This window comes from Genypterus blacodes, unplaced genomic scaffold, assembly GCF_046128005.1.
Source record: "Genypterus blacodes isolate CSIRO-AG114 ecotype Tasmania unplaced genomic scaffold, CSIRO-AGI_Gbla_v1 ptg000030l_1, whole genome shotgun sequence".
In the NCBI taxonomy this organism is placed as follows: Eukaryota; Metazoa; Chordata; class Actinopteri; order Ophidiiformes; family Ophidiidae; genus Genypterus; species Genypterus blacodes.
Genome location: NW_027466843.1, coordinates 2519857 through 2546605, shown reverse-complemented (window position 1 = coordinate 2546605; position 26749 = coordinate 2519857). Strand labels below are relative to the sequence as shown.

At 46.9% G+C, this 26749-nt stretch overlaps 2 protein-coding genes across 2 annotated transcripts; both read left to right on the top strand.

Moving 5' to 3' along the window:
* The first annotated feature begins 165 nt into the window (after nt 1-165).
* On the top strand, nt 166-4748 carry plrg1 (pleiotropic regulator 1). The gene is made up of 15 exons (XM_076145780.1): nt 166-475; nt 689-795; nt 945-1072; nt 1165-1218; nt 1600-1693; nt 1828-1918; nt 2002-2100; nt 2244-2336; nt 2591-2740; nt 2870-2971; nt 3205-3307; nt 3417-3525; nt 3672-3811; nt 3930-4123; nt 4212-4748. The coding sequence occupies exons 1-15, from the start codon at nt 467-469 to the stop codon at nt 4269-4271; spliced, it is 1533 nt and encodes a 510-aa protein (XP_076001895.1). The 5' UTR covers nt 166-466; the 3' UTR covers nt 4272-4748.
* A 1981-nt stretch (nt 4749-6729) lies between these two features.
* Nucleotides 6730-25393, top strand: dchs2 (dachsous cadherin-related 2). Its single transcript, XM_076145706.1, has 20 exons — nt 6730-8688; nt 9724-9915; nt 10040-10271; nt 10456-10692; nt 11565-12602; nt 13029-13216; nt 13352-13451; nt 13532-13689; nt 13770-14610; nt 14902-15141; nt 16094-16228; nt 16405-16614; nt 16800-17660; nt 17749-17859; nt 18304-18518; nt 18617-18768; nt 19399-19529; nt 19754-20040; nt 20400-20541; nt 21521-25393. The coding sequence occupies exons 1-20, from the start codon at nt 6961-6963 to the stop codon at nt 24091-24093; spliced, it is 9771 nt and encodes a 3256-aa protein (XP_076001821.1). The 5' UTR covers nt 6730-6960; the 3' UTR covers nt 24094-25393.
* Nucleotides 25394-26749: the final 1356 nt, after the last annotated feature.

Genomic DNA, 26749 nt, shown 5'->3' with positions numbered 1-26749 from the left:
AATGTTTGAATGATTAGATAACCATTAATCAATGTTCTCTAGCAGTTTGACAAACATTGCCTAATGCACGAGGCAGACAAAACGAACACCAAACAGGTACTTTGGCCTGTGCTCATAGCAGTGAAGGTAAAAAGCACAGCAACGCAATATTTATCCTCTCTGAATCTGAATATTATAACGTTTTAATCGCGAGAATCGAAGATCAATAACATTTGGGACTGGCAGGTTTTCACTGATTTTTGTGTGAGCCTTTATTACCATTTATGACCGATAGGTGGCAGTATAAAGGAAAAAGAAAGCCCGACATCGGCTTTTGTCGCTGTTTACTTCCGGGTCTTTCCGCCATCGTTTGTGGCGGACATGAGTTTGGTTTTGTTAGATATTTCCGTTAAGTGTCCAAACTATTGTCGCCGGTAACACAGAAGTTCTTCGGATATTGTTCTATTTCGGCATATTTACCGCCACAATGACTGAGGTAAGACGGTGTTTTAAATGTTTACGTATGTTTGTCGTTGCTCCCGCTCGTGCGCTAAACGCTAATGTTGCTAACGCTAAGTTTCCCCCCTCGTTCTTACATCTCCGTCTAAATCACAACACAGACTGAATACGCATATGGCGAAGCTGCTCTGCGTTGCTGTTTGCGCTGGGTAAATACATAAATGTGTTCTGAATTTTTTTCCTCCACCAGGAAGTCCAAAAGCACTCAGTCCACACGCTGATCTTCAGGTCTCTCAAAAGGACCCATGACATGTTTGTGTCCGACCATGCGAAGTCAGTCTCTCTGGACGATCAGAGGTAAAAACGCGGCAACAAACCTGATGATGATTTCCCCCTGTGAACCTTTTTATGTCTTCACACAACCCATAACCAATTAAGGATATACATTCAAAAGCTTTGTGAGGGTAAAAGTGATGCATTTGTTGATGCTGGTTTCTCTCTTTCAGTCATAACATCAAAATGGGTGTGAAGTTGAAATCGGATTACAGTGCAGTTTTACACATGCCTGTCCTGAAGGAAGGCAAAGACCGAGTGAGCCAGATGCCTGGAAGCATGCAGGGCTACGCACAGCCAGGTAACACACACACACTACAATAAACAGATCACTCCAATCACCACACAAACCATGTTTATGCAATCAATGGCTTACTTTCATGTCTGTATCAGGCGATGACCCAGACTACCTGATTACCGGGACTCATGCTTACCCCTCTGGCCCAGGTAAGCACAATGCTGTTATGTGTCAGCCCTAACATTGGACAGTAAGATGTAGCTAAGTGCTCTAATCAATCATTAATATGAAAGCCATGAGGGCTAATTCTAGAATGCATGCCAGAATTCAAAAGGAAGTTTTATGAAGGTTTTGTTTTTCTTCTTACTAAAGTTTTGCACTAATGTTTTTATCCTTCAACAACCACGTATAATACAAATTCCATGATGGCACTTTTCAATATATTGTAGTGGAATAAGTTATATAATATCTTATTTATTAAAGCCAAGGTGTTTAAACTATTTCACTATTTCACCTCTGAGTAGAAAAGTGGAAGAATTCGAGGGGAAACAGTGAATTCCATCAGTACTAATATGACTTAAATCCAATAGGAGTAGGATTGACTGGCGACACAAAGATGCACAGGAATCCCAGTGAGGGAGGAATCCACTCCATGGCTCTGGCCCTGCCACCATCACAAGCAAGGTAACTCTTTTAGTACTGGTCTTAAACAAGGCCCTCTTTCAGCACATCTTCATGTCGACATTTAAAGCCTGTTTGCACTTAAGGCAAAATACAAATCCTTCGTCTGATTTCCGTTTTGTTTTTTTGAATCTCAGGCAGGAGATCCACCGCACTGCAGCGAGCGTTGGTGACATCCACAGGCATGCAGGCGGAGCAGAGAGGTCCCTGCCTCACTCAAACGTTGTGGTAGGTTGCCGTGTTTGTCTGCCGTGTTTGTCCTGTTCAGCTTTGCTTAAAAGACTTGTGGATAATCGATGTGTTTCATTTAGTCGCTCATGGAAGGCGGCCCCACCAGAAATTCGGCCCTCGCAAGGAAAGCGCCAACTATGCCCAAACCTCAGTGGCATCCGCCGTGGAAACTGTTCAGGGTAACAAATCCTTTCAACTGCCTGCACTGTTTTCCTCACACTGTGATGATAATGCCTCTCCCCCTGTTACTGAATTTTTTTTTGATTACAGTAAAACTGAATTTAGTAAAGGGAAATGACAAAGTTCCATTTTTCTCATACAGGTCATCAGTGGTCACCTGGGCTGGGTGAGATCCATCGCTGTGGAGCCTGGAAATCAGTGGTTTGTCACAGGCTCTGCTGATAGAACCATCAAAGTGAGTAGAAATACCACCAAGTGTCATTTTCAACATTGGCTCCATTGATTTTTGAGTTTATTTTTTCAATTGTTTTTTGTACACAAATGTACATTTAATATAAGGTCCACACATAGTGAGACAGTTTTGTTTCCACTCATTGAGAAAATAAGTTATTTCTGTAATATTCTCAGCTCCAGGTGTTGCTCTGGTGACACGCCCTGCAGTGTTCTGTGTTTTGCCCATAATGACCTAATGTCTCTTTGTCTTGACAGATCTGGGATCTGGCCAGTGGGAAACTGAAACTCTCCCTGACTGGACACATCAGCACAGTGCGCGGCGTAGCGGTCAGCAACCGCAGCCCTTACCTCTTCTCCTGCGGAGAGGACAAGCAAGTCAAGTGTTGGGACCTGGAGTACAACAAGGTGAGCAGCAGGGTGACATTAACCTGAGCCAGTCACAGTAAGATGGACTTCAGTGTGATGATGTTCTGTAAATAAACCCCACAGCAATCAGTTTGTGGTGCTCATGCTCTCTCTTGTTTCCTGTGATAGGTCATCAGGCACTACCATGGCCACCTCAGTGCCGTGTATGATTTGGACCTCCATCCAACGATAGACGTGCTGGTGACATGCAGCAGAGATGCCACAGCAAGGGTGAGTGCCGTTACCTTGCAACGCCCTCTGATCAATGCCTAGCTGATCACGCTTGTAGAGTTATATGGATGAGGGTCATCATAACTTCAGCTTGTGTTCTTTGGTTCGTGCCACAGTGGAGAGTTTACATCAAACTCAAATAATAGTCAGTTCTTTGTTTTGTGTCAGTTTTTCATGTTATGGGGGACGATGTGTGCTTTGTTCATAACAGTGTTTTGTGTGTGTAACTGCAGGTGTGGGACATCAGGTCCAAAGCTAACGTGCACACACTGACGGGCCACACTAACACAGTGGCTACAGTAAGATGTCAGGCGGCAGAGCCACAAATCATCACAGGTACACAAATACATTTGTCAAACTAACCTCACCAATTTAATTGTTCATTGTTGTCGTTTGTCGCTGTAATAATCTAAATACAAATTGTCCACTGATTGACATCTTGCAGGCAGCCATGACTCGACCATCAGGCTGTGGGATCTGATCGCTGGAAAAACCAGAGCCACGCTCACCAACCACAAGAAGTCTGTCCGAACTGTGGTGTTACACCCCAGACAGTAAGCACACACATTCAGAAAAATCTGTATCAGAACAACGACGTTCCATCTGGACTGATGATTATAAGGATTAACCCAGTTTGTGTCTGTTTACATGGCATATCGTGTTGTAATATACTTTAACATTGTGGTAACCCATTTCTCAGATACACCTTTGCGTCTGGATCTGCTGACAACATAAAGCAGTGGATGTTTCCAGATGGCAACTTTATCCAGAACCTGTCTGGGCACAATGCCATCATCAACACACTGGCTGTCAACTCTGATGGCGTGTTGGTGTCTGGAGGTATCAACCATAACTACGTCCTCACTACTGCTTAGCTTTATTTGTTTATTAGTTTAGGCAGCATTGAATCAAAAGACGCTCAGAGTCGGTGTTTGAATCTTTTTATTTGTATCAACAGCTGACAATGGAACCATCCACATGTGGGATTGGAGAACTGGCTACAACTTCCAGAGGATTCACGCGGCCGTGCAGCCCGGCTCCCTTGACAGCGAATCGGGAATCTTCGCTTGTGTGTTTGACAACTCCGAAAGCAGGCTGATCACCGCTGAGGCTGATAAGACCATCAAAGTATACAGGGAGGATGACACAGCGGTAAGTTTGATGTTTTTTTTAGCTTCATGAGTTTGATTATTTCATATAGATGAGGGGAGACTGATTGATTGATTTATTTCTCTTGCAGACGGAAGAAAGCCATCCTGTGAACTGGAAACCAGAGATCCTGAAGAGAAAAAGATTCTGATTTTTTTTTATTTGTTCTTATTCATAATTGTCACCGAAACCATCATGATTTTTGTTTTACCAGACTATGTCTTGTAGATAAACCCCTCAGTTCTGCCTGTAAGTGCTTTGAAGTCCAATCCGGCATCCCGCTTCATTCTAAGAACCATTTGCAGTCTTTATTGTACGATGTTAGTCCAACAAAGGTGCCATCTTGGACTGCCAGGAACATCCCAGAGTGTTTGTGTTTGACGATGACGGCTCTCTGATGGCTCTGGTCTGTTTGGTCCATCAATAGCAGCCACTGCTCCGCTACAGAGCGTCTGACCACAGAGTACACTTGGTTCTCGAAAGGGTCAAACCCTGCAGTGGGACAGACAGCAGGGGGAAAACATTTCCTTTTCTTTTTTTTCAACTGTTGGTTGTACATACATGGATTCAAAATAGTTCCATCTTGCCATTTGTTTATGCAGCAGTAATAAAAGATACATTTTCCACAGCCTTCTTGTTTCCCATGTTGTTTTTCTACTCACCCAGATATCTGTTGGTGATGACATTCTTGTAGTATTTACAGCCGTCACCCTTAATCTCTTGCCAGGAACAATCAACTGAAGGTTCCTCTTGGAGCGCCACTGTGTTCCTGCTGCCACTGTCATGTTGGGACATCTGCTCATCTGCTGAAAGCAAGTGGCGTATTGTCCAGTCTAAATCATGTCAAACAACATTCTGTACAATTCATTCCACATGTGCTGGAGTTCCACTTAAGGCAAATGGTAAATTATGTATTATTTATTAGTTTCCACCTGACTCGTGGATGTAGAGCTTGGAGACAGCATGGCGAAAGCCCCGCCCTGGCTTCTTCTTCAGGCAGTATATTGGGGGCTCTGGCTGATCCGGCTCATCACGCGGTTGCTCCTCCACTGCCAGAAGGTGACCAGCATTAAACATGATCTCTTCCTCCAGAGATTTGAGACACATCTCAAAGTGCTCCTCACTATCCAGGTTTCTGGAAGAGATCAGGGTTCATGTTACAAGGAAGTGTGAGAGGTCATGTGCATGTTTAGTCAGTCATACATGGAGCTTATTATCCTTATTCACCATCTACTTCAGCTGATGGCAATATACTGGATGTGTTTTAGTCTCATCTGTCTCCTCTGTGTTGGAAAGGCTCACCTGAAGTCCAGCCACAGCAGCCCTGCAGTAATCAGACCCAGCCACTCACTGGCCTCCCAGTTGTTGGTTAGCATGACCGGCACAATGATGACCTCCCTGGTGTCTGCATAGCTGAGCTCCTTCTTACAGCTGCGGGACGCCTGGTAGGCTGGAGTCAAGAATGGACAAATCACGACAGCCTCCTCTACGCCTGCAGCCATCCTGGTAGGACAAGCACACATTTTGTAACACGTATTTGGTTCTTTAAGTAATTCCTCGCATTATTCTTGGATTCTTGTTTACTCACGCATCGTTGATATTCCCTGTCACCCCTCCTTCAATATCCATCCAAACAGGCAAGCCATCTTCCCTTAGGCGATTGTAAACCTTTCTAACAAGATCTTGGTCATCCCATTGGTAAGAGAGCATAATATGAGACGGCATTTTGTCTCCTTTCTCTTACAACAACATTTGCTGATCCTATACAAAGCTGCCGTCGGGGCACTTGCTGATTAAACTGAACAAGAGGGAGGCTGTGCTGCTTGTTTACGCGTCTCAGGTTGCACATGTTGCCTGGTTACGGGATGCTTCAGTGGGAGGTGCATGCAACCAGTGTCTGCCACTATGGCATCTGAATCATCCAAAGGGATCCTGTTATCATATTCGGTGTAGTTGTAGAGCTTGGACACAATTATGAATGTAAACGTATTCCATTTAGGTGTTCCAGTTCCATGGTGCTGTTCATGCTGAGGTTTGCTGGCTCAGTTTATTGGCTCACCTACATGGAATGGAGCCATAATTAATGTTATTAATTACCTCCTGTTCTCCCTCACGAGTAAATGTGGTCAACAACAACAGCACTGACACTAAACATGAGTAGAAAGGTGCGTCAACAGATCAACTCGTGAAAGTGAATACATTTAGGCGTATGATCTTGCAGTTATCATTTGTTCCACTAGGGGGAGACATGGCAGCGCAATATGGCCCTTTGCCAAACTTGTAGACTTTATCTACCCGTTTAATCGTTTGCCCTTATCATTCTACGTTCTCACTTTATTATAGTCGGTGTTACAGATCACTGCGAATATTCTGAGCCTGCACAATACGATCCTCGGGTTTTATCTGTATCTTTCATTCGTTTCTGCCACACTTTGTCACTTCCAACAGGTAAAACGTGACATATTGACGCTGGTAATCTGTCGGCCTAAATTAAATCTTGGCCAATCCTGGACACAGATGGGTCTCGATCAACCTAAGATTGGAGGAGGTGTGTTCACGCCACACACAGTTGGACGCGCTGCGGGCATTCAGCGCTTTCATGTGTGGAGGAGGACGCGGGGTTTGTGTTAGTGTTAGTAGCGCGCAGGCTGCGGGTTTGAACTCCATCACAATGCTCCGGAAATCATGCCTTGCTACTATCCGCTCTCACGGCGCTTCTCTCTATTTTTTGTGTTGAGTGTTGCTCCAAGACCTCCGCGAGTTTTGACTTTTTGACGCGGAGATATGTAGCGTGGCTTTGACCCAGAAACCAGAGCTTTGGAGCCACGCGTGAAGGAGGAATGTCTCGCTTGAATGTCACCCGTTGGTCGCTTCAAACTCTGCTCATGTGGCTACTGTGGGCGCGCGCACTCGGACAGGTGCGCAACCGGACGCTCACGGTTGAAGAAGGATTACCCGCGAAAACCATCGTGGGAGACATCGGCGCGGGTTTAAGTTTGCCAAGCACTGGCTTCTTCATCTCAGAAAGCAGAGACTCTTACGTTTTCAGAGATTTGGTGATCGATGCGGACACTGGTGTTATTTCCACGGCGGTGATTTTGGACAGGGAGAGCAGAGATAAGTATGAATTTGTCGCAGCCACTCTCACCGGAGAGATGATCAGAATGACAATAGTGGTGACAGATGTGAACGACCATGCTCCTGTTTTTACCCCTGACAAGTATCACCTAGAAATATCAGAGTTATCTCCCATAGGAAGTCGCTTTCAACTTCAGGGTGCCAAAGACCCAGATGAGGGTGAGTTTGGAACCCAAGGATACAGAATCACAGAGAGCGAGATGTTGGAGTTATTCCATTTGGAATATCGAAATGGATCTGATAACCTCAACCTTGACCTCGTCCTCGTAAGAAAGCTAGACAGAGAGACGAGAGACTTTTACTCTCTGACCGTTCAGGCTTTCGATGGCGGGATCCCTGCCAGGACAGGGATACTTCAGGTGACCATTGGTGTCTTGGATGAGAATGATAACCCTCCCGTCTTCAACCAGACTGAGTATCACACCCTGGTGCCCGAGGATGCGCCTGTGATGTCCTCTGTGTGTCAGGTGCACGCCACAGACCTCGACAAAGATGACAATGGCCGACTCACTTATGAGATCAACAGGCGCCAAAGTGACCCCAATGAGGTTTTCTTCATCAACGAAACCACTGGGGTGATTTACCTCAACAAGCCGCTTGATTTTGAGACGCAGTCTTTCCACGAGTTGATCGTCAGAGCAAGAGACGGCGGTGCTCAGCCTGAGTACAGTAGCACCTTTGTAGGCATGAAGGTGCTAAACATCAACGACAACAACCCATCCATCAGTGTTCTGTTCCTCAGTGAGACAGGAGATGCAGTGGTGTCGGAGGCAGCAGGCGTTGGGGACTATGTGGCCAGAATATCAGTGTCAGACCCAGACTTTGAGGACGAGAGGGTGACGGTCACACTGGAGGGCGGGGAAGGGAAATTCACCTTAAAGCAGACGGATGATTTCCTGTACGCTTTATGTGTTAATGCTGAGCTCGACAGGGAAGAAAAGGATTTGTATGAGCTCAAGGTGCTGGCGTCAGATGTGGGGAGCCCCCCTTTGAGCAGCGAGAAGGTTCTTCTCCTCAAGGTCACCGACACCAACGACTGCCACCCGGTGTTTGAGAAGGATGTCTACACTGTTACCGTCTCTGAGGACATTCCCCAAGGGAGCTCCCTCATCCTGATGCAGGCCCGAGACGCAGATGATGGCGTCAACGCCTATGTGACCTACTCCATCCTCAGATCCAGTCAGGACAGTCTGATCAGCATCGACCCTGAGTCGGGCCTGGTCACCACGGCTGCCACACTGGACAGGGAGAGAGAGGTGGAGGTGTGGCTCCTGGTGGTTGCGGTGGATGGAGGGGAACCGGCATTGTCATCCACGACTACGGTCACCGTGGTGATCGAAGACGTCAATGACAATGACCCTGTATTCCAGCAGCAGCTGTACAACGTCTCCATCCCGGAGCACAGTCAGATTGGAAGCTGCTTCTTACAAGTATGTTGGGATATATTCAGCCTTACAGTCAGATATAGTATAGAAAGAGTTTGCTCAGGTGTGTTAGGAGCTACTGAGCTCACATTTGAGTGCCAAACAGCGACTATCAAGCACTTCAAGAAGTCTCAATTGTGGACAATTCAATTTCTCTTTCTTTCTCTCTCACTGAGTCTGAGTGGTATAAGTACTCTTCTTTGTCTGGACACAAAGACAACAGTGTTCCTCCCAAAGGCACTGGCTGCTTTACACACACTCACACACACACACACACACACACACACACACACAGACTAAATGTGGCTTTGATATGACAGATGTGATGCCTGGTACCACACTATCATAGCCTGGCACAAGCTGAAGCCTACAACAGAGGTCTTATTCTGCAAAACACCATCAGCCATGTTTGATATCCAATTCAGTTGCACAGTAAATAATAATGGCGGTGTAGTTCTGCTGAGTCATCTTTACAATCTAAACTCTCACAACACTGAAAAAACCTGGAAGAGTTTACATTTTCCCAAACAAAGATTTCTTTGACGGTTATACTCTGACTGACTTTTGCCTGAACAAAAAAGTTAAACAAGTAACGGTATAGTTAAAGCACAGCCAACACAATTTGAACCTATAAACAAACCTTTAATAAGAGAAGTACAAGTACAAGTCCCCAGATTGAATGTTTGAGAAGTGTTTGGGGTGTGTTCCACTCCTAATCTTTGACCCATGACTCTGATACATCCTGTGATCAGGATGATCAAAGTCCATGGTGATATCACCTTTATGACAGCAGAAGTGATCGCTCTCACTGTAAAAATGAGTCACCGTCTTAATGTGCAGTAAAAGATGAAAGTAGCTCTATGAAGGTGCGACTTCACCTTGGTGGCTTGGCTGAGAAAGAGTGTTTCACCTAGAAACAATGGAATCCATACAGTCCAGAGTGTAGAGGAGTAGAGGCAATACGACTCATATTTGATAGATTATTACACTACATATATCCCATGTATTTGTAGGATCTTAATGAAAGGTTCTTCTCTGTAGGTTGTTGCTTCAGATGCAGACAGCCCTGAGTTTGGGACATTGCACTTCTCTCTGTCTGATGGGTTTGACCAGCAGGACAAACATCCTCTCTTCCAAATCAACCCAGAGAGCGGCGAGCTGTGCATCTCGCAGGACATTGACCGAGATACAGGACAGACAGTCCATGACATCCTGGTCAAAGCTGAAGATCCAGTGAGTAAAACGCAGCAGGGCAAACATCCGTCATAGTAATTCCAACATCCTTAGGTTGCATTTAGTCAACTGAGTAAAGTTGCTATAACATCTTCTGACAAAAATCGATTCTTCTCATGCTTAGGGAGGACTGAGCGCTCAGACCTACGTCCACATCCAGGTGGAGGACCTAAATGATAACTTGCCCGTGTTCAACCCTGAGCTGTATTCAGTGAGCATCAGCAGCCACACACAGGCCGGCACAGAGATCCTCAATGTCATCGCCACTGATCGAGACTCTGGCAGGTTTGGACAGGTCACCTATGACATCATGCTCGGGGACATGTCCAATCTGTTCTCACTGGATAAACAAACAGGTATAGACAGCATTCTTGGATTAACATCTAAGACAGTCCATCAGTCCTTCCGCATTACTGGAAGAGAAAGAAATGATGAAGACACCGAGACAATAAATACAACACAATATAATAAATCTCTATTGGCCGATGTTTCAATCAACAATGTAACAAAAACTTGAACTCTTTGTTTCTCTCCCTGTAGGAACGCTGTACCTGACCTCAGCTCTGACCCACCTGGACACGGCCAGCGTGAAGCTTTACATATCGGCGCAGGACAGCGAAGGTCGGGCCTCAGTTCGACCGGCAGAGGTCACCATCAATGTGGTGCGGAGCGCTCAGGCCCCGGCTGTGTTTGAGAGGTCACGTTACACCTTTGCTGTTCCCGAGGACGCTGCTGCTGGAACCTCTGTGGGCACGGTGAAGGCCATCAACCCGGAAAGTGAGTGAACTCCTAACCCTAACCCTACCCTGACCAAGATGAGATGTTACAGAGAATTACTTAATTGAATTTCATCACAAAATGTCTGTGCATACGCTTAATGCCAAGTATTATTACAGTAATCTGTTGATTTAGCCCAATGGAGGATTATGACACAAACAATTGAGTGAGCTTTGTTACGTGCTTAAATCGTTTATCTCCTTCCAGACGTGAAGAGGCAGGCTTGCAGGGTTTAATCTTTAATCCACTTTATACCCATGAACAGTTAGCAGAAGGGAGAACAGTGAGACAGTCGCTCATTATATTGTAACAATGTTTTTAGAGGGTCATATCCACTGTTGGATGGCATATGGTAGCTTTCTGAGAGAGTAGAGAAGATCAGTCCATTAGATCTGAGGTCCTGCAGGTGGGACTCTCCTCCATGTGATCCAAGCTGTCCATGTTGTCCTGGATTGCCCTCTTGGTGTCTCCAAGTCCACTGATTCCCTCCAACAACTAAAGCCTTGTCCTGTCATTTAGGATTGTCTAATCATTTAACAGATTAAAGCTTCATCGCAAACTGGGCACCAACAGAAGTCAGGCACCCTTGATGAACTGCTGCTGCTTCTATCTCCTAATCAGTTTGTGGTCAATAGAAGCAGCAGTCTGTGAGATTGTAGCGTAGGTGGAATCACAGAGAAGACAAGAAACACTTCCTCCTCCTCTGTCCCTGCTGTCCTACTCCCTCGACTCCAAACACGAGACATGATTGACAAAGCTTTGATTGAAGATGCTCTGAGACATGCTAGGACAGCGCTGAAATTAGGTGTGAATGTTGTGAACAAATATTTATAAATTATAATAGCTACAGTTAAATGTCTTTGTCTTCTCAGAGTCTGGAGAGTCTTTGTCCTACCGGATCTCCTCTGGAGACCCTCAGGGTTTGTTCTCTGTCCATCCAAAATCTGGCCTGATCATCACCACCAAGCCCCTGGACCGTGAGTCCCAGCCGTACGTGCTGCTGGTTCTTCAGTCTCATACCGGCACCACTCCCGTTTACAGCACCACCCAAGTCAACGTCACGATCGCCGACGTTAACGATAACCCTCCAGTCTTCCCCAAGATCAGTGAAAGCATCACGGTGTCACAGAACACACTTCCAGGAACAGTGTTATTCATCGCCCACGCACACGATTATGACACTGGTGCCAACGGAAGGTTGCAGTATCACCTCAACTCAGGGGAAAGTAGCCAAAGTGCAGTTTTTGTTGTAGATGGCATCCTCGGGACAGTGACGTTAAATCGGAGTTTACAGGTGGACAATCAGCAGAGGTATTGCCTTGAAATCCTGGCTAAAGATGAAGGAGAACCATCGCTCAGCTCCACTCTGACCCTGACCATCATGGTGGACCACACCACTGCTGAAGACACACTGGCGTTCGAGACATTAGCCTACCAGGTGGAGATCGGAGAAGGCTACCGGAAAGATGCACGGGTCATCCAAGTGAGGGCGCAACGGAGCCGCGGAGCTCACACGTCCACCTCAGGCCTCACCTACGCCTTAGAGGCAGAACCGGGCTTCCCTCCTGCCCCGTTTCGGGTTCACCCAAAGAGCGGATGGCTGTATCTCTCCCACAGTCTGGACTACGAGACGGAGCCCATGTTTCGTTTCAGAGTGTTGGCCACAGCCGGGGACGCTACGCCGACCAACACCACCGCCACAGCTACCGTCACCGTGCTGGTGCTGGACATCAACGACAATGCCCCGGTGTTCAGCGCTGAGGTTTCCTACTTCACAGTGTCAGAGGGCTCATCGCCGCAAGGACTGGTGGGAATGGTCAAGGCTGTGGATGCAGACTCTGGGAAGAATGCCCAGCTGTCCTACCACCTGCTCTCCGATGGAAAGTTCTTCCGCATCAATGCAAAAACGGGTAAAAATCCTTAGAATCCATTTATATTTCAGAATACATGCAGTTTTTACACAACACACAATGTAAATCACACACACATCTGAAATTGCGCCCCCCTCCTATATACACACACACATGCTCCGGAGGGGGCACTGCAGCCACGGCAGCCAGCAGCCAGCAGTCAGCACCCGTGGAGCAGGTTGGGGTTCGGCACCTTGGCCCTTGAGCAAGGCACCGAACCCCAACCTTCTAGCTGGCAGCTCCCACGCTTTTTGGTCCACACTGACTTGATTCTATTACTTATACAAAAATTGTGGAGTCAAAGTTTGTGCTATTCCAGTAGTGTGTAGTGAAGTAAAACTACACATTCTCCCAGTGTTTCCATTTGGTTCCTCTACACCGGTGGCAAATGCGCGAGTCCTGAACTTTCTCTCTCTCTTCATCCAGGTGAGATCATCAACTGGGTGGCACTGGACCGGGAGCAGCGTGGGCAGCACCGCCTGGAGGTGATGGTGACTGACCAGGGTCACCCTCGGCTCAATGCCACCGCCGCCATTTGCATCCTGGTCACTGACGTCAACGACAACGCGCCACAGTTTACACGGCTGCCCGCCAACAAAGAGCTCAACGTTCAGGTCGGTGTGATTTCAGGCGGGAGTCTGTGTGTACGCGGTGCTACACACCACCTCACCGTGTGTGTTATGTCTGTGTGTGTGTGTCACATTGAGATCTATTAAACGCGTGCCGTGATGTTGACCTCTTGGTTACAGATCTGGGCCGGACTGCCAACAGGATCTTTGGTGGCTAACATGTTCGCCAAAGACTCGGATGCAGGAGAAAATGGAACGGTTACTTTCTCTTTGGATTCCGGTGAGTTCTGAGTGTTTTACAGTTTCATCTTATGTACTGAAGGCTTTCTGAGTCTTCACACCTCTCACTTGTTCTTGAAGATGACGGCCGTGGACACTTTGAGATTGATAGTAAGAGCGGAGACATCAGGACAACAGCGCTCTTTCCACAGAGCATCAGACCACACTACACCCTGAGAGTTACTGCCAGAGACAGCGGAGACACGCCTCTGCAGAACACAGCTACCGTACACGTACAGGTACACAGCACACTGTGGTTTACAGCCTTCTCAAGTACTAAATGTATTGTACTAAAGTAAATGTGCTTGTTTTCCCGCAGGTCCATGGTGTGGAGGCCAAGTCGGACCTCCATGCTGTGAGACATTTCTACATCAGAGAGGACGTGGAGCCTGCGACCGTCATCGGCTCTGCTGCTGTAACAGAAAAAGGAAAGTTCCATTACTCCATCACCGAGGGCGACGGCAACGTTCACTTCAGTATCGACAGCTCCCGCGGCGACATATATGTCAACCAGCCGCTGGACTTTGAGTCGACCACGCAGTACTTCCTGCTGGTGCGAGCTGAGGACGCGGCGCCCTCTCCTGGGCTGAACACGTCGGTGCTGGTGAGTGTGATGGTGGAGGACGTGAACGATCACACGCCCTGGTTCCAAGATAAACTGGTGACGTTCGGTCTGAGGGAGGACGCCGCAGTTGGAGCTCTGGCGTTCGCTTTCAATGCCAAAGATGCCGATGGCACCTTCACTAACAGCGCCCTCCGCTACTCCCTCACCTTTGACCCCGAAATGGGGCCCAGCGGGTCATCGTCACCTTTCCCCTTTCATCTCGACCCTCACACCGGACGCCTGACCGTAGTGACGCCCTTAGATCGCGAGACCACTCCCAGCTTTGCCTTCACAGTGATGGCCACTGACCAGGCCAGGAGGGAAGAGGAGCGTAAGCTGGCGTCAGTGACGGCTCAGGTCTTCCTGCTTGATGCGAATGATAACCGCCCGGTGTTCATATCGCCTGATACCGTCCAGGTGGTGGAGGACGCAGAAGTGGGCAGTCTGCTGCTTCATGTGGAGGCCATGGATGGAGACCTCGCTGAAAATGGCTTCATCTCCTATGTGATCGTGGCAGGCAACGAGAACGGAGTCTTCACTCTGGAGGAGGAAACAGGCAAGTTTGATCGATGAATCAGTGAGAGATGAAGAGGTTAAATCCCAATCCTTCCATACGTAAGCTTTGAGATACATTCACCTAAACAACAAAAGTCTACAAAGATCAGCCTGATTTCTGTTAAATTAAAGAAACATTTTTCAGCTTTAATTTAAAATTACCCACAAATATGAAGTATAGAATGATTCCCGATGGCTCAAGAGACTTTCCATGTATCCCTCGTACGTTTATCATGATATACAGCAGACATACAGTATCTCCATCTTACTCACAGTCTTCCATCTTCTGCAGGACTTCTGTTTCTCTCGGCCCCTCTGGACCACGAGACCCAGCGCTGGCACCGGCTCACCGTCCGTGCGGAGGACGGGGGGCGGCCCTCGCTCTCCTCCACGCAGAACCTGGCGGTGCAGGTGGAGGACGTGAACGACCAGCCGCCCGTCTTTCAGCGGCGCGTCTACAATGCCAGCGTGGTGGAGAACAGAGGAGCGGGAGAGCCGGTGATCAGGGTCTCTGCCTCAGATATGGATTCAGGTAATACACAGAGAGAGGATTGGGCGGGGAGACGGGAAATCATCTCATCATTCAACAAGCGACCGCCGCCAATATGTATGATTACCCAAAACAGATTCACAAATCTACACATCAGCCTGTTTATGTTAGCATGTTGATCACGGCGGGTGGGGGGGCTTCGACTCCTCGCGTTGACAGTAGGACTCTTATTTAAAATCTGGCTGGCACATGCGATGCAGAGCGTGTGTGAGGACAGGATGGCTTTCATGGTGAGCGGACATTCTTAGTGGGTGAGACTTATCCAAAAACAGCAAGCACACAGCTCCTCTGGGAGATTTAAAAGATCCTCTCGCATGATGATTTCCATAATCCGAGCCATGTGTGCCTCTTCATCCGTCTCCCCCAGCAGCCTCATCTGGAACCTGCAACACCGCTCACTCCGCTCCCCCCTCCGGTCTGATTTGATTATCATTTCTGCTGCTTTCACCAACACTCCCCAAAGATGAGCATTGTTTTCAGCCTGCGTTGGTCTCTGTATCCAGTTTCCAAGTGTTGGAGTCAGTCAGAGGAGACGTGAAGTATCAGTGACCATGACAGCTAACCTTACATTACTCTGTGTACCCTGGGCTTCACTGTGTCAACTACATGTGTATCGGTTTGGCCTCTGGTTCCACGGACAAATACAGGAATCTTTATAAGCCATCATTTTCCAAAACAAACTTTATTAGTTCAGATGAAAATGACATCATATTGTTCTTATCAACCTAATTAATTTACACCCTTTGTTCTCTTTGTAATTTACATCTTTCCCACCTTCAGCTCTCTCTCAAGGTTTCGTTGTCGTCCTCATTGTTTTTTGGGAGTTTTGCCTTTGGGCTGGGTTCGTTCAGACATTGTGTGTGATATTGGTCTGCATCTCTATTCAGTCCTTTCCAGCTGTGTAAAGCTTGAGCGTTGTGTGTCCATCCCTCAGGGGAGAACGCTGTGGTGCTGTACAGTTTGTTGCCGGGTCCTGGCTACGAGCTCTTCAGCGTCGACCCTCACACCGGTCTGATCAGCACCAGCTCCTACCTGGACAGAGAGCAGCACCAACACTTCACTCTCAGAGGTAACACACAGCTGTGGTTTATTCCAATTTGAAGGATTTTAATGCTTTATCTTGAAGTGCTACTTTGATGTTGTGGGTTGAGAATATTCCACGACATTCAAAACCTCATTGTATTTAAAAAATATATGATTGTCAAAGGCCCTCATGTGTTGCTGCCTTGCCTTGTTTGTGCTCAGTCCAGGCTCGTGACAGTGGCACTCGGCCTCTCTCTGGTACAGCCACAGTGCTTTGCTCTGTGCTGGACGTCAATGACAACGCTCCAGAGTTCATGCAGTCATCCTCCCTCGTCAGCGTGCCAGAGAACCTGCCGCCCGGAGTCGTCCACACCGCCCAGGCCTCTGACCCAGACCTCAGAGAAAATGGCACCATACTCTATTCTATCCTGGGTGAGGAACCTAAACAGCGCTCCACACACCTCAACCTGTTAGAGCCAAGGGTTTATACTCTATTGAATAATGGGCTGGTTAGGAAGAGTGTCTCAGAATGGTTTACACAAATTTTGCCCATATTGGAATACATTTTACAACCTTTGCATTACAGGCTAATGTTGTGCGTCTGTATACTTCTTTAGGTGAGGACTACAGGGGCCGCTTCACCATCGACACTCACACAGGTGCTGTCAGCACCACAGAGGGCCTGGACCGGGAGGAGATGGAGAACTACACACTCACCATACAGGCCCGTGACTGCGGCCCCAACACGCTCAGCTCCTCCACCGAGCTCCAGCTGGTGCTCCTGGACCAGAATGATAACATCCCCTCCTTCACCCAGAGCCACTACCAGGTCTCCATCAGGGAGGGCCTGCCTGCAGGGACTGAGATCCTGCGTCTTAGTGCTCTGGATGGTGACAAGGGGCCCAATGGGGAAGTTACCTACTCCCTGACAGAGGATAGCAGCCATGGGACGTTCTCTGTGGACGCTTCCACAGGAGTGATCCACACCACCAGGTCTCTGGACAGGGAAAGCAGGGCCCAGTACACAATGAAAGCTGTGGCTACTGATGGCTGCACTCAGGGACCTCTGAGCTCCGTGGCCTCCGTGACCGTACAGGTGGAGGATGTGAACGACAATGTGCCAGTGTGTGGCCTGAATCCCATCAACACGTGGGTCTCTACACAGACTCCACCAAACCAGATAATCACCACGGTAACAGCAACAGACAGTGACCAGGGAGAGAATGGAACGGTGCGGTTTAGCTTCACGGAGGAGGACAGAATGTTTGCAATCGACAGCGAGTCAGGAGAGGTTTCACTGAGAAGGAAGGTCAGGGCAGGTTTCTCAGGGAGGAAGTTACAGGTTGTGGTTTCAGATCAAGGAGAACCCTCACTGACCTCTGCCTGCCTGGTCTTTGTCCACATGAAGGGACAACAGGAAGGACTGAGGTTCACAAGCAAAGTGTACAATGCCACGGTCATGGAGAACAGCAGAGCCGGTACGTTACCACAGCACGGCTCCGTAATGTTTCACTCACAAGATAAAACTCTTCACAAAGCTGTGATCCACTTTCTGTCTCTGTAAAGGTACCTGGATTGCAACGGTTGAAGCTAGTGACCAAACCAACAGACTGACGATCACATACAGCATATTTACTGGCAATGAGAATCGAGTTTTCAACATCAATCGTAACACCGGTAAGACAAGATGTTTTCATGCCTTTCTAAAAACATAAAGTCCTGTATCTTTCCATCCATCCCTCCCTGTTTACTCTGGAGTTCAATCCAATGCTCACAATTAGCAGCTGGAATTCTTATAAAGTATTTACGGAGACTTCAAATTTGCTTTCATCCTCATTGGAGTTTTGTTAATGGCTCAAATTCATCTCAGTCATTCATCCATGTTATTTTCCACAAAGCTCTCCAGAAATAATCTCTGATTTCTTCCTCATCAACATCATCAACCCTCCAGTGAGGGACTCCAGCCATTCTAGCCTCTTTTTGTATTTTCCGTGTGTCTCTTCCCTTACATTATTTCCCTTAAACACTATATCTGATATTCTGTATTAATATGTAAATGATGTAATGATGTTGTGATGTGATCTTGTTAAATCTTGTTTGTATTCCTTCCCCTTCATGTAGGGGAGATCCGGGTACAGACAGATGACGCTCTGGACTTTGAGCAGAGTGGTCGGATCCAGCTGGTGGTCCTGGCTGATAACGGGCTGCAGGCAGCGGCCCACTGTAGGGTCTCCATCAGCCTGCTGGACATCAATGACAATGCACCAGTGTTTGAACGCAGCAACTACAGGACAGCTGTGTGGGAACGGCAAGTCCACAACACCTATGTCATGCAGGTAAATAGATGCACAAGTCAGAGATACACACTATGACATATTACACGTTATTTGACTGCGATATCTTTTTATTGCCGTGAATCTTTTATATCCTGCAGGTGTTTGCGTCGGATCCTGACAGCGGTGCAAACGGGCAGATTGAGTATTCCATCGTGTCCGGTAACCTGAACGATGCATTCATCCTGGACTCTGTGCGGGGAATCCTTGCTACTAATGTTTTACTAGACCGCGAGATCATCGCCTCATACAAGTACGCCCACTTTACTGCTTCATCTCTGTAATGCAAGCATAACATTTATACATATAGAAGGTCAAGATTAGTGTGTGCCTGCTTGAACATTCAGGTTCTGTCACTCACAAGTTATGAATAATTAACAGTAGTAAATAACAGCTTCATGTTGTCATAGTGATAGGAGGAACATTGCATCTTGACTGTGTTGATTTCTATGTGAATACATACAAAGAATTAGTTTGTATAAACAGATTACGTACATTTTTGTCATGCATTGCAGATAACACCAATCGCACCATGCTATTTCAGTTTGTTTATTTTTATTAATTTATTTAATTCAATTTTAACAAAACATTAGATTTGATTCCTTTTACCGGGAATGCACAACTTAAAAACATTTTTATTCATATAATTTTTATAAAAACTGGTCTCCTTTTCCAAATGAGCTCAGAGCAAACTTAAATGTGTTCTCTTGAATGACCACAACAGCAGAACTCTGCTATTCTTTCTTATTGAGTAAGGGCTTACTGTACTCAACAAGTACAAAAGCTTTCTCTAAAGGTTGTTGTAAAGACGAGAGTACTTGTAAGTAACCCAGCACAACACATCAACACATTATTCAATTTGTTCCCACTCCTCATGTTGCAGGTTGGTACTGCAGGCAGCAGACAGGGGGCGCCCTGCGCTCAGCGGCTCCACCACCGTCAGGGTCCAAGTGGTAGACATCAATGATAACAGCCCTGCCATCCCCCCCATGGAGCCTGTGCTCACAGCAGAGAGTAAGACAAACATTAGCTGCCGGGCTCTGTGACGGCCTGCAATGATAGAATCTCTCTGGGAAATGAACATACAGTGTGTGTTTAGCTGTGTGTCCAAATAATCATCAGCATGTTTATGTATTTGTCGTGTTTTCTTGGAACCCAGGTTCAGTAAGGGTAAATAGAGGTCACAGCACCATGATAACTCATTCATAAATGTCTATTCCCTTTCTCTTAATCTGTAGATCTGCCAGCAGGTTCTGTGGTCACCCAGGTGACAGCCAATGACGTGGACCTCAGCTCAACCATCACCTACAGCTTTCCAGACAACAGCAGCAACCACAGCAGCTTTGCTATCGACCAGTACACCGGTGTTATTACTCTGACACGATCTCTGGACTACGAGGCGCAGAGGGAGTTCACCCTGGCCGTCTGGGCTTCTGACTCCCTCCATCAGACCAGCAGAGAGGTCAAAGTTCAAGTGCTTGACGTCAATGACAACACTCCTGTCTTCTCCCAGGTCTCCTATCAGGTATCCATGGTTATTATCCCTCAACTGTGGCTTGGGTCATTAAGCCATAAACACACAAGCTTTAGTTTAATTTAGTTTAGTGAAGTTTCAGTCCAGTCCAGTTGAGTTCACTTAAGTCAGATCTCTATCCAGATCTAAGTTAGTGGAGTTTGTTGTTGTCAAGCGTCACTTAGTTTAGTTGAGTTGAAATTATGGGATGTTTTGTTTAGTCAAGTCACTTATCTTATTCTTGAGCTCTTCGATTGTTTAGTTTAATTTAATTGATGCAAGTCTGGTGCAGTTCAGTAAAGTGGTGTGAAGTTAAGTTTGATCTGTGTGTCCTGATCCTGACTACAGATCATTCCTACTCTCTCCTCTAGGTGGCGCTGTCAGAGTTGACCCCAGCAGACACGCTGGTTGTGTCAGTTTCAGCTACCGACAGAGACTCGGGACAAAACGGGAAGATCTCCTACAGACTGCTGCCCTCTGCTTCACAACACTTTTACATCCACACACACAATGGTAAGGACAGCTGACTGGTGTATTTCTGCATGATGACTAATCACTTTAAACCGTTCGGATTTAGATTGATCATCAGCTTTCGTCTGTGTTTGTGTATTATTGTGTGTATTGAAGTTAGACCTGTCTGTCTGCTGGTCTGATTGCCACATCCATCCCTCCTACTCAAACAATTACAAATCAGTTTTTCCAGAACAGCTGAAGGGTCGCATGCCAGAGTAAAGTCTTTGGCTGCTTATGAGCACGTCAGCCTCTCATGTCAACCATCGTCTCCAGTATTCACTCTGTCCTTTAATCCATAGTTTGTTATTATAATGTGTAGCAGCTTTGGCTACACAAGTGAGCGCTGTAGCCAGGGAGAGAGACACGGATGAGTTTTAGCTGCAGAGATGCCAATTAGAGGTCATTAAGATAAAGCATAACTAAGGAGCCAAGTCTGTCCCGTTGAAGAACATCCCCAAACCCGAGAGTGAAGATAAATCATAGAGGGAATTGAACCAGCACCTCTCTGGAGTGGATCGCATGCCATTTCCCACATGAGAGTGATTTATTGGCTCCTACCAAATTTGAGACTCAAAATGTAAAATCAGAGAAATGTGTGTGTGTGGTGAGAGACACTAATGGGAAGTGAAATTTGCATCACTGTCCAATGTAGCGCCTCACTCTGAACAACCAGAAACGTGTGGAGTACTGGACTGAATGGATCAAGTCTTTATTGTCACGCAACAAAAAGTCTAAAAAAGAATAGTGGATGCAGAAATGATGTTCCACAAAGGCTGCAGGGATTTACTTTTCACACAAGCAAACACATTGTAACTTTTCAGAAGAGAATGAAATCCAGGCCTGAGTCCTGTATTCGTAAAATCATTTATTAAATAAATGTAAGTATAAATCAAGTTTCCAGAGTATTCCACCTCCTGTAGCGCTGTTGAACAGTGTTTTGGTTGCTCCTAACCCCAACAAACACACATTCATCTTGCAGGGTCCGTTTTCACCAGCAGGCCCCTGAAGGACATCGCAAGCACCAACCTGGTCCAGTTCGTAGTTGAGGCCAGAGATGGAGGAGATCCGGTCCGTTCTACCATCGCCTCCGTAGACGTCCTGATCCTGGACACCAACGACCACGCGCCGCTGTTCCAGCAGGACACGTACACACTCAGCGTCCCAGAGGACACGTCCACAGGCACCACCCTGCTGACGCTGTCTGCAGACGATCAAGACTGGGGACCAGAAAATAGCCACCTGGACTACGCCATTATCAGGGGGAATGAAGAGAAGCGCTTCTGTCTGGAGATAAACATGGTTCACTACAAGAATCAGATGAAGAATATAGGAAAGCTTGTCCTGTGTAACCCTGTAGACCGTGAGACCATTGACCGCTACGCTCTGACAGTGAGGGTGTCTGATAGAGGAAGTCCTCCTCTAAACAGCTCCACCGTCGTCGTGGTGACGGTGACAGATTGTAACGATAACGCGCCTGTATTTACCAGCACAGAGTATCACGCCCAGGTGAGTGAAGGCACCTTATCCGGCACAAGACTCGTCCAGGTCAGCGCCAAGGATCCTGACCTGGGAACCAACGGCCTGGTGCGATATGACATCATCTCAGGTAACAGCAAAGGTCGCCTGAAGCTGGACCCCATCTCTGGCCTTTTGGTGGTCAACCAATCGCTTGACTTTGAGGAAGACTCAAAGTACATCCTCACCATTCAGGCGTCTGATGGTGTTGAATCATCTGAAGGTCGTAAAGTAGCTTTTGCGGTGGTCTTCATCACCGTGTTGGATGAGAACGATCACACGCCGTGTTTCATGTTTCCTATTATTAATTGCTCCGTGTTGGAGAACCTCCCAGCATTTACACACACCTGTTCTGTCCACGCTGTTGATGGAGACTTAGGGCCTTACGGTCAGCTCACGTATTCTATCCTGACTCCCTGCGTTATGGATTATGGCAGCGGCAGCCCTGAGAGGAAGGAGGCCTTTGCCATCGACCCCCTCACAGGCGACATTCACACCCGACAGACCTTTGATTACGAACGTGAAAGTGACTACTGCTTCATAGTGGAGGCCCGGGACCGAGGGGACAAAGCAGCCACAGTGAGAGTGCAGGTCGCCGTTAAGGGAGTGGACGAGTTCAGCCCCATCTTCACCCAGAGACAGTACCAGTTCCTCCTGGCTGACGACGCCAAGCTAGGGCAGACGGTGGGCTTCGTGATGGCCATGGACCGTGACGGAGGCGTGGACGGGCTGGTGGAGTACTCCTCGCTGAACCCGTCGCCATTTTTCTCTGTCAACAAAGCAACTGGTGCTATCTTTGTGTCCGACCCTGTGTATCGCAGAAGAGGCAGCCACGCCAGCGAGAACATGGAGGAGCTGCTGGTGTCTGCGGGCAGTCCAAGGTCGGACTCCAGGACCACCACCTGCCAAGTGTTGGTGGACATCTCCCGCTCTGGAGAGGCACTCGCCGGCGTGCCTCTGGATGTGCGCATGCTCACCGTGGGTGTGTTGCTCATCTTGTCCCTTTTTGTCCTTGTCTTTTTTGTGGCCTTGGTTCTCAGGTACAAAATTCATATCGCTGCCATCAAACACGACGCTGCCACAAACCTGAAGAGAAGCTCAGACTCTGTCAGCAGATCCAATGGCCAGTTGCAAAATGTCCACTGCCTGCAGGACTCTAAACACCCCAACAGCTGGACAAAGACAGACATAACCAGATGTATTCTGTCGGACTCGAGCGGCCGTGGATCAGCAGAAGGTGAGACAGCGGAGGACACGGAGATCAAACAGATTAATGAACACCCCTCTTGTAAAGAGAAAAGAACCTCAGAGATCCAGGACTCTGCCAACTTTAGGGACAACATCTTGTGCCACTCTGTTGATTTAGGACAGGAGCATATCGTGTCCATCAGTAAATCTTTAGTCACAGGAATGGCCAGCACAGAAAGCCTGCACCATTTCATAGAGGAAGGAGGAGGTGAAGGACTGCTTTCTACTGTACTCCGGCTTAGGGACCTGGACGATGATGCGGGGACGACAGGGTACCTTCCCCTCGGCGAAGGCCTTACCTCTGAGTCTCTCTGTTCACTGGTGTGTGCAGACGAGCAGCTCCAGCGCAGCTCCAGCTGGGACCGCTTTCTGGACTGGGAGCCACGTTTCCAAACGCTGGCGTCCGTCTTCACCGATATCGGAATGCTCCCCGATGAGGCGTTTCAAGGCGGCCACGAGGATTTAGCATCAGAGGCGAGCTGTCTCATGTATCCCCCGCCTCTTATAACGGGCGTGGCTCAGTCCGGTATCAGGACTGTGCCTTCGCGGAGGCCAGGGAACGCTCAGAGCTTGTTCAGGAGGCCCTCTTACCGCAGGAACGCCTATTCTCCCTTAGCCAGGAACACGGGACTCACCCCTACAGCTATGACTCCCAGTTTCTCCCCATCCCTGTCTTTGCTCACCATAAGGACCCCCAATGCCTCCCCGGTAGTCTCAGAGACCGGGGTGGGGGGCGTCAGACTTGACCCAGGGCCGCTCACTGCAAGCCTGTTGGAGGCAGAAATGTGAGGTCTGAACTGTGAAAGGCCTCTGGCACTGGAACCTTGAACTGAACTGATACATATTGAACATTTGCTGATCAGGATCTTCTCCGTGTTAGCCGTTGAGTTCAGCAGTTGAATATTATTAAAGGACTTTAAGGGCCGTGGCACCCTGAAGACTCCGGGCGCTGCTATCTGGCCAACTTGTGTTCTGAGTAAAATAGAGTTGACTTACACTTGGAATCACTTAGATTGAGGTTGGTTTCATAACAATAACATAATAAATTTCATTTTTGAAAAGGCCTGACCTTGGTAATGCATTATTTTCATGAAAGCACTTTGAATAAAAGCAGATGTCAGCAATTAATTATTCAATGTTTTGATTGTAAACTTCTTTATATGAGCAGAAAATGAAACACTTTGTTATTGCACTGGGCTGTGTTCTCTTAATGGAAACTTGGTACGGACACAAAAGCCGGAGTTTTGAAACAGAAACACACTTTTTTTGCTTCTTTCTTATACTTTTTATGTTGTACTATAAAAAGTACTTGGAAATTCCGACACCACACAGAATTTATTTTTACGGACAAGCCTTTGTTCATGGACTTTCAATCCTATAGCTGATGACATCATCAAGAAACAGGCAGTGACTCCAACCTAAGGATGTGCAACGTGGCACAGGTCAGAGGTCAGCATGACGACCGATGAATGAAGCAGAAATGGAGAATGGCTCGTACCGACGTTCACCACATTCTGTGCATTTCAGACTGAATATGGATTAAAGCTTGATGCAGGTCAGATTGGGAGATGAATGCCTGCTGGTGAATGCAGCGTGACGACAAACTCTCTCTCTCTCTCGCTCTCGCTCGCTCTCTCTCTGTCCCTTTTGCTCTCCCTCTTTCTTTGTCCCTCTTGCTCGCTCTCTCCCTCTCTCTGTCCCTCTCTCCCTCTTGCTCTCTCTCTCCCTCTCTTTCTGTTCCTCTCTCTTTCTCTCTCTCTCTGTCCCTCTCTCCCTCTTGCTCTCTCTCTCCCTCTCTTTCTGTTCCTCTCTCTTTCTCTCTCTCTCTGTCCCTCTCTCCCTCCTGCTCTCTCTCTCTCTGAACACTCCTTTCACTCCTGCCACCAGAAACCATCATCTTCTCAGTAGATCTGCTTTAAACCTATAATCCACCTCTTTTGTCTTAGTTTGCATGCGGTTGTGTGCTTCTTTAAATTGTTTCATTTCTGGCTTAGGCAGAGTTTTACATTTTGCGATTAATAGAGTTGCTCCATTATGATTTCAATCAAGAATCAATAAAATTGTTACAAGTCATGTTGGTTTTATTTCAGCACCGATGACACTTTGTTTGTTTTGCTCTATAAATTATTTTTACATTGTTGTACATTGTACATCATTTCTTATATAATTTGTTTTACCTTCCAGTGAATTTATAGATTAAAAAAACACTTGCTGGGTTCATTTTAAGAACAACACTCTTGCTTATAAACTTCTCAGTTTGGTCGCAGAAATCAAATCAATGCATCGGTTGTTCAGTGTTGGAAAGCAACAACACATCCAAAGACGCGGCTTTGTCCGATATAAACAATACCAGAGATCACAGATGTCTGGCTCACTGCAGAATCACTTCACTTTTTCAACAACAACCAAATCTTTGTCTGCTCATGAAATTATTCATTATTCATTATCTTCTTTTTTTCTTACTTCTGTGAACTGAAGAAATTACAATCTCAGAATTTGACAAACTAGCAAACTGCATGTGAAAATCCAAAATTCAGTCAATTTCCAGCCTAATTGGGGGATTGTCCTCATACTGCAATTTGTGTCACGTATGTTAATGTTATAATCAGAGTATTAAAGTGCATGTTAACATAGTGACACAACTCCTATGCATCAGTACACTTCTTTGTTGCTTTGTACTCAGTTTGTGGAGTTGAGTCCACTTATTTCTATGTGTTATGAGAGATTGCTACAGTTTTACAATGTAGATTTGTAGATTACCTGCTGCTGCTTTAGGTGGATACTCCACAGTATTTGTAAATGTATATGGTATTGTAAGTATTGGTATAGGTGCAGTATTCTCTATTCATAACACATCTTGGAAATGCTGAGCAAAGGTTTGAGCTTTTCCTTACTTTTGTCTATAATTTAGTATTCTGCTACATTAACAAAAGTAAAGAAATACAAATTCAACATGGCTCCATTTGGTCTGCTGTTAATGTGCTTCCCATAAGGGAATAAGAGAGGCGAGGAAGCCGGGGAGCTCCGGTCTTTATCAGATACATTCATGAACAATAATAAACAGTCAGACCTCCGCCTTTCCAGCCATGTGTTTCACTTATAGGTGAGTTATTTATTGACTCAGTTCAGGAGCCACTCTGTACCTGCTTAGTGGGCTTTGACAGCTCAGCTCCCTGCTGTGTTTGTGATTTCAGTGTGTCCTTGGCCTGAAGGGCACAGCGATGGAAGAGATCTCTCACCATGTCAAGTGATCTGACCAAACAAGCATCTGTGTGTCTCAGCTCACAGCTCAACAATCAAGAGTCCCAACAACTTGAATGAATGAAGAGCTGCTCAGTTCACACAGTAATCACTGTCATTCAGTCATGTATTGGGAAAAGGGTCAACAAGGCCAGTCGAGGAATAAATACTCAAATAGTCCACCAACATTGCAAAGTCCACCATT